The sequence below is a fragment of the Propithecus coquereli genome, unplaced genomic scaffold, assembly GCF_000956105.1.
Source record: "Propithecus coquereli isolate 6110/MARCELLA unplaced genomic scaffold, Pcoq_1.0 Scaffold66, whole genome shotgun sequence".
NCBI classification, from domain to species: domain Eukaryota; kingdom Metazoa; phylum Chordata; class Mammalia; order Primates; family Indriidae; genus Propithecus; species Propithecus coquereli.
In genome coordinates, this window is record NW_012152618.1 from 1,948,503 (window position 1) to 1,961,534 (window position 13,032).

Sequence of the window (13,032 nt, forward strand, 5' to 3'; positions counted from 1 at the left end):
GCCTCCCAGAGACCTAGGATTACAGGCGTGAGCCACCGCGTCCGGCCAGTTGGTTGAATTCTTGAATGAGGAAAACATGGATACGGAGGGCTGACTGTATTTGCATACACATAATGAGATATTTTGGGAAAACAACCCAAGTATAAACACAAAATTCATTTATGTTTCATTTACACCTGATACATACAACCTGAAGTAATTTTAGACAATATTTTTAACAATTTTGTACATGAAACTGTTTGTATTAAGTGCAGAATTTGTATCATGTATGGAATTTTCCACTTGTGGTGTCATGTTGGCACTCAAAACGTTTCACATTTTGGAGTATTTCAGATTTCAGATTTGTATATTAGGGATGCTCAAGCTGTATAATGGATAAATATGCTGTTGCTAACATTAATGGTTCAATTAAAGTGTGGAAAAACTTTCTGGCATTTGTTTTAGTTTTAGACAGAATAATATTAAATTGATGAATGAAGAAAAGAAAGATGATGTCTTATAATTTTCCTTTAGGAAACAATTTTAGGTTTTCTTTGTGGATACTTTTATGTGATTTTCTTTCTTTTTCTTTTTTTTTGCTAAATATTTATTCTGAGATAATTGTAGATTCATACGCTATTGTTAAGAAATAATACAAAGAGACCTCATGTACCCTTTTACCCAGTTCCCCCAAAGGTAACATTTTGCAAACTGTAGTACAATGGCACAAGCAGGATACAATATTGGTAACGGCAAAATACAGAGTAATTCCTTTACCTCAAAGAACCTCCCATTACCCTTTTAAGACCATATCCACATCCCTCCTGTTTACCCCTCATCCTTAACTCCTAGAAATCACTAATCTGTTTTCCATCTCTCTGCTTTTGGCCTTTCGAGAATGTTATATTAATATAAATGGAAACATATAATATGTATGCATTCCCATATGATTTTTAAAAAATATATTTGACAAATATTAACTGTATATATTTATGGGGTACAATGTGATATGTAGATATATGTATACATTGCAGAAAAATTAAATCAGGGTAAATAACATATCCATCACCTCACCTACTTATTTTTTTGGTGGTGAGAACAAACATCGCATGTGATCTTTTTGATGTCAGCAGGGTCTATGGTGATTCATTCCTAATGTGGTAATTTGTGTCTTCTTTCTTTCTCTTTGTCTTTTTAAAGGTTTGTGAATTTTATTAATCTTTTAAAATGACCAGTTTTGGGATTCATTTTTTTCTATTATCCTGTTTTCCGTTTCATTGATTTCTGCCCTTATCTACATTAGTGCCTTTTTTCTGCTTGCTTTGGGTTTATTTTACTCTTTGTTTCTAAATTCTTGAGATGTCAACTTAGATTATTGATTTGAGTGCTTTCCTCTTTTTAAATGTAAGCATTTAGTGTGTAACGGCACTGTGCTAGCGTGACACAAATTTGCATGTGTGATATGTTCATTTTCTTTCAGTTTAATAGACTTTTTAATTTCCCTTTTTTTTTGAGTGGGGAAGAAAGGGATGGGACTGAAGGGGATGATCTAACTTCCCTTGAGACTTCTTTCCCAAACCATAAATTGTTTAGCAGTGTGTTTAGTGTCCAAGAGTCTGGAGATTTCCCTGTTATCTTTCTGTTACTGATTTCTAATTTCATTACAGTGTGGTAAAAAAGATTCTGTATGATTTCCATATTTAAAAATTTGTTGAGGTTACTCTATGGCCCAGGACAGGGCCCATCTTTGCAAATGTTTCATGGACGCTTGAGAAAAGTGCGTATTCTGTTGTCTGGAGTATTCTATAAATGTTAATAGATCTACTAGTTGATGATAGTGGTGAGTTTTCCTATATCTTAGCTCATCTTTCTGTTTAGCCATTCAGTTAGTTACTAATCGATTAGTCTAATGCATACACATTTGTCTTCTTGGTGGATTTATTCTTTATCATTATGTAATGTTCCTGTCTCTTTGGTAATGTTCTTTGTTCTGAAGTCTACTTTATGTGATATAGTCATTCCTGCTTTCTTTTGATTAATTTTTTCATAACACGTATTTTTTCAACCTATCTAGATCATTATATTTGAAGTGAGTTTCTTGGAGATAGCATACAGTTGGATTGAGTTTTTCAAATTCACTCTGCCAATTTAATTGGTATATTAGATTACTGACATTCATGGAATCATTGATACACTGTGACTTAAGTCTGTCATTTTGTTTGTGGTTTTGTTTGTTCTGATTTATTATTCTTCACTTCCTGTGGGTTACTTGAGCAACTTTTAGGATCTCATTTTGATTTATCCATGGTATTCCTCAGTGCTTTTCTAGTGGTTGTTCTGAGTATTACTTCATATATGTATATAATTTATACAGTCTACTGGTATTGACATTTTACCAGTTCGAGCAAAATATAGACCCCCTTATCTCCCTTTATGTCCCTTTATTCTCCTTTGTTTATAGTATTACATAATCATCTTAAATATGTACTATATATACACTTAGAACCATATCAGACAGTTATGTAATTTTTGCTTAAATCATCAAACATAATTTAAAAACCTCCAGAGGAGAAGAAAAATGCATTGTATTTACTCATATTTTAGCACTTTCTGTTGTTCTTTCTTCCTTCCCGATTTTCTAGTTTTTCTTCTTCTGTCATTTTCTTTCTGTTTAACAATCTTCCTTTAGCATTCTTTCAGGGTAGGTCTGCTGCGGTCAACTTCTCATTAACTTCCCATCACTTGGGAATATCTCGATTTCCCCTTCGTGCCTTAAGAATATTTTCATGACACAGAACTCTGGGTTGACAGTTCTTTTCTTTCAGCACATGAAAAATGTTGTGCCACTTCCTTCTGCGCTCCACGCTTTCTGATGAGAAATCTGCATCATTCAAGTTGTTTTTCCCCCTCTAGGTACAGTGTCATTTCTTTCAAGACGTCTTCTTTGCCTTTGACTTTCAGAAGTTTGACTAAGACACATCGTGGCATAGATTTCCTTAAGTGTATCCTATGTGGAACTTACTCAGCCTCTTGAACCTCTAGCTTCATATCTGTTGCTGAATTTGAAAAGTTTTTATCCATTATTTGTTCAATTATTTTTTCGGTTTGCCCTCTTTCTCCTATCCTCTGAGATTCCAACATTACAAATGTTAGCTCTTTTGTTACAGTCACACTGGCTCCTGAGGCTGTGTTCAATTTTCTCTTTTTCTCAGATGGGGTAGTCTATAGTTTCTATTGTTCTCTCTTCAGGTCCCCAATCCTTTCCTTTGTCCCCTCCATTCTGCTATTAAGCCCATTAAGAGAGGTGTTTTTTTTTAAGTTATTATGTTTTTCAGATCGAAAATGTCCATTTGCTTCTTCTTTATATCTTATTTCTTTGTTGAAGCTTTCTGGTATTTTTTTTTCCATTTTGAAGCAATTTTATGATGGTTACCTTCAAAGCTTTGTCTGATAATTTTAATATCTCTATCATCTCAGTGTTAGCATTTATTGATTGACTTTTTTCATTCAAGTTTTTCCTGGTTCTTGGTACAAGTGATCTTTTAATTGAAATCTGCACATTCTGAGCGTTAGAACTCCGGCTCTTATTTAAACCATGTCTTAGCTGGATTCTTCCGACACTATCCAGCAGGAGAAGGGCTTGGGTGCTTCATTACCACCAGGTAAGAGAGAAAGTCCATTTCCCCACTCAGGCTTCTTGGAAAAGTGGAGGAAGGGGACCCCGTGACTGCCGGGCAGGGGTGGGAGCTCTGGTTCCCCACTAGACCTGTACTGATATGACCCTGGCTAGAAAGGGTGAGAGTGCCTTGCTACTTCTCCTTGCATGGCCTCGAGTGGCACTTTGGAAGGGGTAGACCTTGTTACCACTCAGTGGCAATAAAAGCTCTCTCTTCTACTGGGGTACCTTGCTAGCCTGATGAGGGCAGAAGTCAAGGTTCCCCACTCAGTCTGTGCTGAGTGAAGGTGGGGCAGTTTTTTATGTGGTTTCTGGCTGATGCAGTACAGTTATTATATGAAACAATTCTGTCTTGCTAAGCTGCCCCTTTTCTGGTCCTTTGGCTAGAGAGAGCAGGCTTTTGTTGTGGCTTTTCTTGTCTACGCCCATTGGCATTTCCTGGTTGCCAGCTTCTTTAGCTTCAAATCTGGGATAGATGAGGCAAAAAGAAAACCCAGGGAACTCACCACCATGTCGTTCCTTGGGTCCCGAGTTCCGTAGCCAACCTCCCTTCTTCTCTCTTTCAGAGTCTTCTTACATTGTCTTTTATGTAATGTCCAGTGTTTTAGTTGTACTTAGAAGGAAGAATAGGGAAAAGCACATATACTCCATCTTTCCGGAAGCAGAAGTCTCCCAACAGTAGTTTAACAGACAGAGTTAATCTGGAAGAGCTTGGACTTGTTTCCTGCTCAATAAATGCTGTTTACAGCAATAATAAAAAAAAAAAAATCTCATGTCCCTTCCCTCACAGAAATTACATTCTGGTGAGCAAGAATAAATTCTGTAATTAGTCCCTAAACACTTTCATTCTGAGCTGACTTGGAGATAGAGGGAAATGATAAGGGTAAGGCATCAAAGAAGAGATCTGTGGGTTACATCCTTTAACCACCATTCCTGTATCTTGGTAATTTCTCATACCTTGAGTTCCACCCCAAGGTAGATTCTGGAAAATTCAGACTAGCTCATTCTCCAATTCAGGTATGTGTCCTTGGTTCTGCTGCACCCTAAGGAGACCTGGGTTTGGACGTAAGTGGTGAGAGGAAGAACCACAAACAGGGTGATCAATCTTCCAGCAAGCAAGGTGACAGAGATATTTTGTTCTTCTGTGGAGGGCTCAGAGAGAAAGCTTCTAGCATCGAGTCCTAGGAATTAAGGTTTCCTATCAGTAGGGGCGATGAAGACTCATCTGTGGTTGAATATGCCCCCATTTGCAGAAGGTCACCCTCTGGTATACTGGCCTTATGAAAGAGTCTGCGATATACCGGATATTTTTTCAGAAGTCCCTTTTGTTTAAACTAACCAAGTAGACTCTTTTGGTGAAACTAAAAGCACTAACTAAATCAACTTCACTAGTTTAAACAGAGTGTGGGCAGGAAACACATGTAACTTATGATATAATTTTGTAATAGAAAGATCTTGAATGAACTCAAAACCTAAATTAAAAGGAAGATTTTTCCTTTCATTATTTACCTGCTCTTGAGGTGGTGACCTAAATTCCTTCGTTTTCCTGGCTGTGAGTGCAGCTGACATGTTTAAGGCTTGCATAACTTCATTATATCGGAAGCGCTGATTTTCTTGCAGCTTAGCTACAAAGTCATCTGAAAAGGCTACAATGGCTTCTATCCGGTGCCGGATCTGGCAGTCACAGAGGTATTGGAGCAGTAGGCACATCTAGAAGATGATTAAAAAGAAACCACATTTAATTTCTGAATTCTTCAGTAGTTAATGTATATCAAATCATAATCTGTGATAAAGGCGCATCGTTGCCTGCTCTTCTCCTTTATAAATAGAATCTTGATTTTGTGTAGGCATCAACGTGCTCAGTCCCGGGGCATGAAATGTGATTTGTCTAGGTCACAATGGCAAACACATGTCCCTTCGGTGGACATTACTCTCCTGGCCTCCTTTTTAGCCACAGGTGCTATGGCCAATGAGATACATAAGGAGAAGTTTGCCGGAGGTCTTGTAGGAAAGATTTTCCATCATTAAAACAGAGCAGAATGCTCTCCTTCCAAAATGAGTGTAACTGGGTTACCACATGATCACTGGAGGAAGAACGAGGTGATGCACCTTAGGAAAAAAAACCACAGGCTGAGGATCACAGAGCAGAATGATATTAAGATCTGGTTCCTGAGGACATTAGTGAGCTACTCTGTACCAATTCTAGAACTCAACACTTAAGATATAATAATAAAGCGGTGGTGAATACTTATTCATTAAATAGTTAGCTGGATATTCTCTTACTGAAAGCCAAAAGGATTTTTAACTGAGACAGTACGTTGGTAGAAACATGCCTAAAAGAGAATGCTTTGCCAAGTTTAAAAACAATTTTGAATTTTGTATACACTCGATACCAATTGTGACATAAATACAAAGAGGACTTTAAAACCCTGTCTGTCACCATCCACGTGAGAACCTTTCCTGTCAATGCCAGCTCTGAAGTAGCCCCAGTGTCTATGCCCTTTTTTCCCTCTCCTTTGCCTGCCCTAGTATGAGCACAGTCCCCTAGGGATGAGACCAGCAGGACAGCCTCTTGGCTAGTCAGACTCTGGAACACCCTCTCTTCCCCCTCATCTACCCTCCTCTATCTTCCTTACGACAGCCACAGTGGCCTTGTCCTGCCCGAGAAGGTTCACTGGGCTATTTGTCCTGGTGAAAAGCACCTAGAACACCCTGTCCTGCTCCCTCTTCTTTGCGCCTATTGAACTCAACTCCTCAATCTGACCTCGGCTTAAAAGTCACCATCTCCAAGGAGTCAGCCCTAACCTTTCTAATAGTAATCCTGACGTAAATTTTCTTTCTTCCAGTAATCCATCCTTCTTCTTCAGGATATTTAATAAAATTAGCAATCAGATAGTTTAAAAGAAATGCATACATAAATATATACATTTCCCCAGAGGCGGTGAGCTTCTGGAAGGCAGGGCTCACATGTGTTTACTTCTCCCAGCAGCAAGTGCATGGCCCAGAAAGACTTCAGTCAATGCTGACTGAAGGAATGAAGCGCAAAAAAGCATATCAGTGATGCAAACATCAGACTGACTCTAATGAACAGAAGAGGCATCAAGAAAGGACTTCATTCATATTGATGAGCACAAAGACAGGCAATGTCTTCTATTCATTAGAAACATACTAGGGGAGTCAAATCTTGCTAAGTAAGAATGGACACATCCACTGGTAAACAAGCATTCAAGGGTTTGCAAGAGTGGAGGTGTGGGAAGGAGGGGGTATTTAACACCTTGTATTTCAAGCATTCCAACATAATGAAGGTGAAATGCTTCTGCAGAAACAAGAGAGATGCAAGGAAATTGCTAATGAAGAGGAGGGAAAAGAATAGGAAGTTAGTTAGTTCTGTGAACTACCATTACATGGAAACACACACAGAAGGAAAGAAACAAAAGCAAATTTCAATACTTTAGTGCTTAGTGTTTAAATTGACCCAAATCTGTGTTTCTGATTACCTGCAACTTAACTGGCTCTGGCAGTTTCATTTGGAGCAGGCCCTCCTTGGGCCTCTTACCCCCTTTGGCTTCTTCGTCACCAGCCCCTTCCAGCTTTGAGTCGTCTGCACTGAGCTCTTTCTCCAGGGTATCGCCCTCCTCCTCCGGAGTGGCTGCTTCTTTAAACACGCTGGGCTCAATCAGCTGCAAGATGTGCTTCAGGTCCTCGTTGTGAAAGATGCCCATGATCAGCAGGGTATAGAACAGCTTGATGAGGGGTACGAAGAGGAATTCAGTGGTCCCCCCAACTGGGTCCCGTGCATGAAGACTGCCCTCCTTAACTGCTTCCGTCAGCATCTGTATCGTTTTGGCCTTGAGGATGTCCAGTGGGAACTCAGGACTGTACTGGTAACATTCGTTATTGACGGTCACAAAACTGGGAGAGGAAAACTGCATCCGTGGCCTGAGGGACGTGCTGAGGCCAATCCCCGGGAGGCCGTGCTTTTTGTTCTCATCACGGAAAAGAGTGATGCTCTTTGTCTCCTCTGTCATGGGGACGATGAACTCATTGTTCATCATAAGCCTGGCGGTGGCATAGGAGCTGAGGTGGATGTCAATCAGCAGGTCATAGTAGCCGGCGCGCAGCAAGCCCGGCATGTACTTGTTCTCGATGGCGTAGAGGAGCTGAGGTTCGTCCACGTGGCTGCACAGGGCGTGGGCCACCCGGTGGTTCCCAAGAGCACAGACGGCTGAGTAGAGCCGGAGAGTGTGATAGTGAAATTTCAGCAGTTCCTCCTGCTCTGTCAACTCTAAGATGTCAACAGATCTGTAGAAGGGAGAAGGAGAAGGGTGGCAAGATTAGAAATGGACAATCAAACAAAAAATCTGAATCAGAAGAAAAATCTGTGTAGACAAGTAAATTTCAAAAAGGTGTGGGAGCAGATGCTACAGGTTGGATATCCCTCCTCTGAAATGATTGGGACCAGAAGTACTTTGGATTTTTGGATTTTTTCAGACATTGGAATGTTTGCATTATACCTATCTGTTGAGCATCCCAAATCCAAAAAGCTGAAATACTCCAATGAGCATTTCCTTTGAGCTGCATGTCCCTGCTTAAAAAGTTTCAGATTTTGGAGCATTGTGGATTTCAGATTTTCAAATTGGGGATGCCCAACCTGAATCTTCTTTTAATTTTCTATGGCACATTTAATGGTTGTATACATTTTGGTTTTGTTTTTTTTTTATCACTTCTAGATGTTTTGTAAGTTTTCTTCTACATAGAATTTAATATTCATCTAGAACTTCCTTCATCATTCATCATACCAAGGCTCTGAGCATCTCTTTTAGGTATCTGGATTTCAACCTGACCCTAGTACTGCCCTCCTTCCAGAATTTGAACATTCTCTGGAAAATTTTGAATCTCCTTTTTCCAACTGGCTAATCTGATTCAAAAAACCAGAAAGCTTTGCCTTAGGCTAAGCTGCCTTGTCTTTACCCTAGGCTTAGGCTGTTAACCCAATCCGTCGGAAGTGGGGGAACAGAGCTCTAATTTATCTGACATAATTTACCCTTATGTATCCTTCCCACACCCAAACATCTCCTGCCACAGCTGCCCGGGTTTCCACGCAGGTATGTGCAGCACGCAAAACAAACGCTATTCATGACATTTTTATACTTAGCAAAACAAAAGGGCACCTCAGGTTTCTATAGGAGTCAGAGTTTACCCTGGGCTCTTAATGCAGGTCATTTTGCTCCTGTCATACATCATGCCCTTTCAAGGCATGAAACCTAAAACATATGGCCAGACTGTGCCTAAAGTCAGAGCAGTTCTGGATCCACCTGCCAACTCTTAGAATCAGAAGCTTCATGCATTACCAACTAAAACCAAATGATTACCCACCCCCATGTGACACCTAAGCTTCTAGGAAACCACAAAACTGCTGGGCCCAGTTGCTAACGCCCAGTTCTCAGAAAGGAATAATTGTGCAAACCACCCCCGCCCACCCATAAAGTGTAGAATGCAATGATTCCCATGTCTTAGCTGGGCTCTTCATGGTCCAAGAAGACTATAATCCTACCCCTCAGCCTGGCTGATGGTCAAATTGTAGTAGCAACACAGAAAATCTGTACTCTAAATTCTTATTGAAAAACATAAGTTAGTGTGCTCTCTAATTTTTCTCAATGTTAGTTGCTAGAAATAACACATAAGAACACTACAGTCTACAATTTTGCTGCCTTGCCCAATCCATTCATTTACCACCCCCCAGTATTTGCATCATGACACCACTTTTCTTTTCTCTAAAGTATCTCTCTTCCCTATTACAGCATGAAGTCCTTGAAAGCAAAGGTCATGTCTGTTTCATTCACCATTTTATATGCAGTGCCAGGAACATACTGGGCACTAATACCTGTTTGAGCAAGGAATGAATAAATGAAAGAAGTCTGAAGGAGATTCTATCTATAGAGTTCTCTAACTCTCATAACTTTTTCACGTAGATCAAGGCAAACCAAAGCATGTACCTGCACTAAATTAGTTTGTCTTCCCACACCACAACCCCTTGTAAAATTATTCGTATTTTAATGAACTATGGTTTAAACTCAGGGATAGCGAAAGAAATAACTCATTACGTAAGGACAATGTCAAATATATTACCTACTATTAATACCTGTCTAGCATAGGCTAGATTATATTATTGTCCTCAAATATTCTCTTTCTTCTCTGCAGATGGAGTAATCTTACCTTATTTGGGGCTTGAGCATATAACATGCTTGAGCATGTATTTTGGCCAATACAACGTAAGTGGACATAATAAACTGTAAGTAGACATAACATTTGCCACAGCCAAAAATAAACGCTTAGAGGCCTGGAAGTTTCTGTGTGTCATTTTTCACATCTACCCTTGGCTGTGAAAACTTTACGTCCCAGGCTGGGGTTGCCCCATCAGCTTGGGTCTTGGTGAGAAGGCATGTGGGCCACACCCGCAGTCCATGCCCAGCCTGAAGCAGAGATGTAGGGAACCAGTGACCTCACGTAACATGAGTGAAATAAATGTTTGCTGCAAGCCACTGAGATTTGGAGATGGTTTGTCACTGCAGCAAAAGCTGACCAGTACAACTCATCATGCTCTTTAACAGTCTCCACTGGAGAAATTTCTATCATATCTCAATATCATTCAATTATTCATGAAATATCACTGAGTGTCTATTATGTACTAAGCACTGTGCATTGATGATACGATGGTGAATTATACAGACGTGATTCCTAACCTCAGGGAGCTTACTATTCAGTTGAGGAGAGAAACCACCTCCCCTCCAAAACAGAGTCAACTAAATTATAAACTGGGATATGCGTTAAGAAGAAACGAAGTATGTACTGACATGCATCTACTACCGTCCCAAAATTTAAAATATTAATGATTTTCCATGTTACCGGGGCATCAGATTGTTTGCAATCGCTTGTTGTTACTTCCCTTTTGGAATCTGGATTTTGAAACTTACCAGATTTTTCTTTGGTTGCTTAGGAGCATGAAACCATTGTGGGCCCTGAGCCTACTAACCACACTGCAAGGTGAGGTATAAAACACTATGCATAAGACTTAGCCCTGGCTTTATTTCCTTATTTTTCTCTTTTCTACAACCTGATTCCAATGACACCTTTTTATGCATCTGTGTTCCATATATTTTGGAAAACTGCCGCGAATCCTTTATGACCTTTAGAGAGGGTTTAAATTTTCTATTCACTTACATATAAATTTATCACAGGCAATTAATATAAATTATAAATTACCACGGCATGGATTTATATTGGGTTTCTGATTATGGCATGCCAAAATATTAAATTAGATTGTTAAAATTATCTGCTTAGTAGAGAGAGAACACTTTCCCTCACAAAGAAAGTTCTTCCCAAATGCTATTTTTTTGGGTTATTAAATATTTCTTTTTCAAAAAATACCATCAGATGCAACATTTTGATAAAACATTCTTGTAAGCTTGATTGCAGTTGTATTTGTCTGAATTTTTATTCGTTGTTGTCATCATAAGTAAAACAAGAGTGAATATGAAGAAACCACACACCATCATAGGGTGTCTTCAACCGCAGTATCGTTTTTTTTTTCCAGTAACGAAGTGGTTACTTTGAGAAATGGATTGAAACTTGGAGTATGCAGAATAATGCCATAAGAAATGAGATCTTTTTATGTATGTATGTATGGCTGCATCTGACAAGTGTTTTCTATAAATGAGATCTTTTAAAATCTCGTTTTATTTCTCTAGCACCACCCCAGAAGACCCGGGCAGTCATCTAATTCCAAGCGTCCCAATCAGACAGTCAAGGAAGCACAGGGCTGACCTGTTTTCCTCGGGGATGTGAAGAGACATGAACTGCAGAGGATCCAAACACTGCACCAGCCAGCCCTGGCGTTCACTGATCCGAGAGACGTCTACCTTCAGGAACTGGTTGGGCATCCTGCTCCACAGGACGTGCGACAGGAACTGCACGTGCAGCCGCGGAGGGCACTGCGGCACCGGGTTTTTGTGCTCGCTCTTGAATAATCCCGCCGAGAGGGGCATCACATTCTAGGGATTGGGGGAGGCAAAAAGGAACGAATTTAGAACCTCCCTTGGGGTTCATAAGGTAACTAGAATTCCGCACAGGAAAGAGACAGTGGAAGTAGGACACACTCGGAGTCAAGCAAAGTCAATACAAGAAATAACAGAAATTGGGTTGAAAAGCTCCTGAAAGGATAAACCAGAAAAAATATTATATGAGAGAAAATAACTAAAACGTCAGGGCAAGCCAACAGGTTTTAGGATGTCTCTTTCCATATGCTTCCTGGCACACCGAGAATGCAAGCGCAACCAAGCACGCCCACGTATCCTTCCTATTTCTCTACCCGGCTGGGAAACCTGGCAAGGCCTTAGGGACTTTCAGTGCCAGACTTCCTGAATGAGAGGTCACATCATCTCAGCTCTTTCATTTTCTGTCCCTGTCACCCACCTTATCCTTGAACCCCTCTCTCTAACCAGTGGTATACCAGACTTAGCCCAAGAGATAATCCTGACTGCTAACCAAGAAAATAGGACTACTCAGGCATTAACTAACATAGTTCATTTCTCCTCCAATATTATCTTCCGCCATCCTTAATTCTTTCCGTCTGGTCTCAGGGAAAGAGAGGTTTCTACTTTGCCCAAAGCTTATTCGTTCCTTTATAATCTCAACACCACCCCTGCCTTCCTGCCTCTTCCGGGACCACGTGGAAACCATTCTCTCATATTTCTGTATTACCTTAACCTCTCCTCCTCTACAGCCCTCCTGACCACATTCTCCAGACTGCCTCATCCTCAAACTGCTTCCTATTCGCTTCTACTAATGGAAAAAAAAAGCCAGGCACTGTCTTAGGCACTGAGAATATGCCAACGAACAAAACAAACAAAACCCTGCCCTCGTACAGCTTCCGTTTTCCTCGCTGAAGACATAAACAAAATCAGTAAGTAAATTAAATGGTATGTTAGAGGAGACGTCATGAAGCAGGGGTGGCGGGGGAGGGCAGAAAAGCAGAGTCGGGGAACCAGACTGCAGGGCAGCGATTACGCATGGGGTGGTCAGGTTGGGTGTCGCTGAGACGGTAACACTGAGAGAAAGACCAAACGGAGAAGAACCATGGGAATATTCAGGGGAAGAAATTCCTAGGCAGAGAAGATGGTGGGTGCACAGATGCTGCAGAAGTCTGCCTGGCACGTGCGGGGAGGAGCTGGAGGCCACCGCGGCTGTGGTGCGGGAAAGGAGGGCACAGCGGAGGGAGGAGCGGAAATCAGAGAGGTCACGGGATGCCAGACCTTTTTAGGGGCTCAAGGACCATGGTAAGACATTTGATTTTTACTCTCAGGGAAACAGGGTTTCCA

The 13,032-nt window shown here is 40.7% G+C and overlaps 1 protein-coding gene across 1 annotated transcript in view; it reads right to left on the reverse strand.

The window, feature by feature from the left end:
• The window catches only part of RYR2 (ryanodine receptor 2 (cardiac)), a 509,242-nt gene that overhangs the window by 204,780 nt on the left and 291,430 nt on the right, over positions 1 to 13,032 (reverse strand). The window contains 3 exon segments of the mRNA XM_012660153.1: positions 5,165 to 5,365; positions 7,153 to 7,957; positions 11,480 to 11,706. Of these exon segments, the coding sequence (XP_012515607.1) occupies positions 5,165 to 5,365; positions 7,153 to 7,957; positions 11,480 to 11,706 (1,233 nt within the window).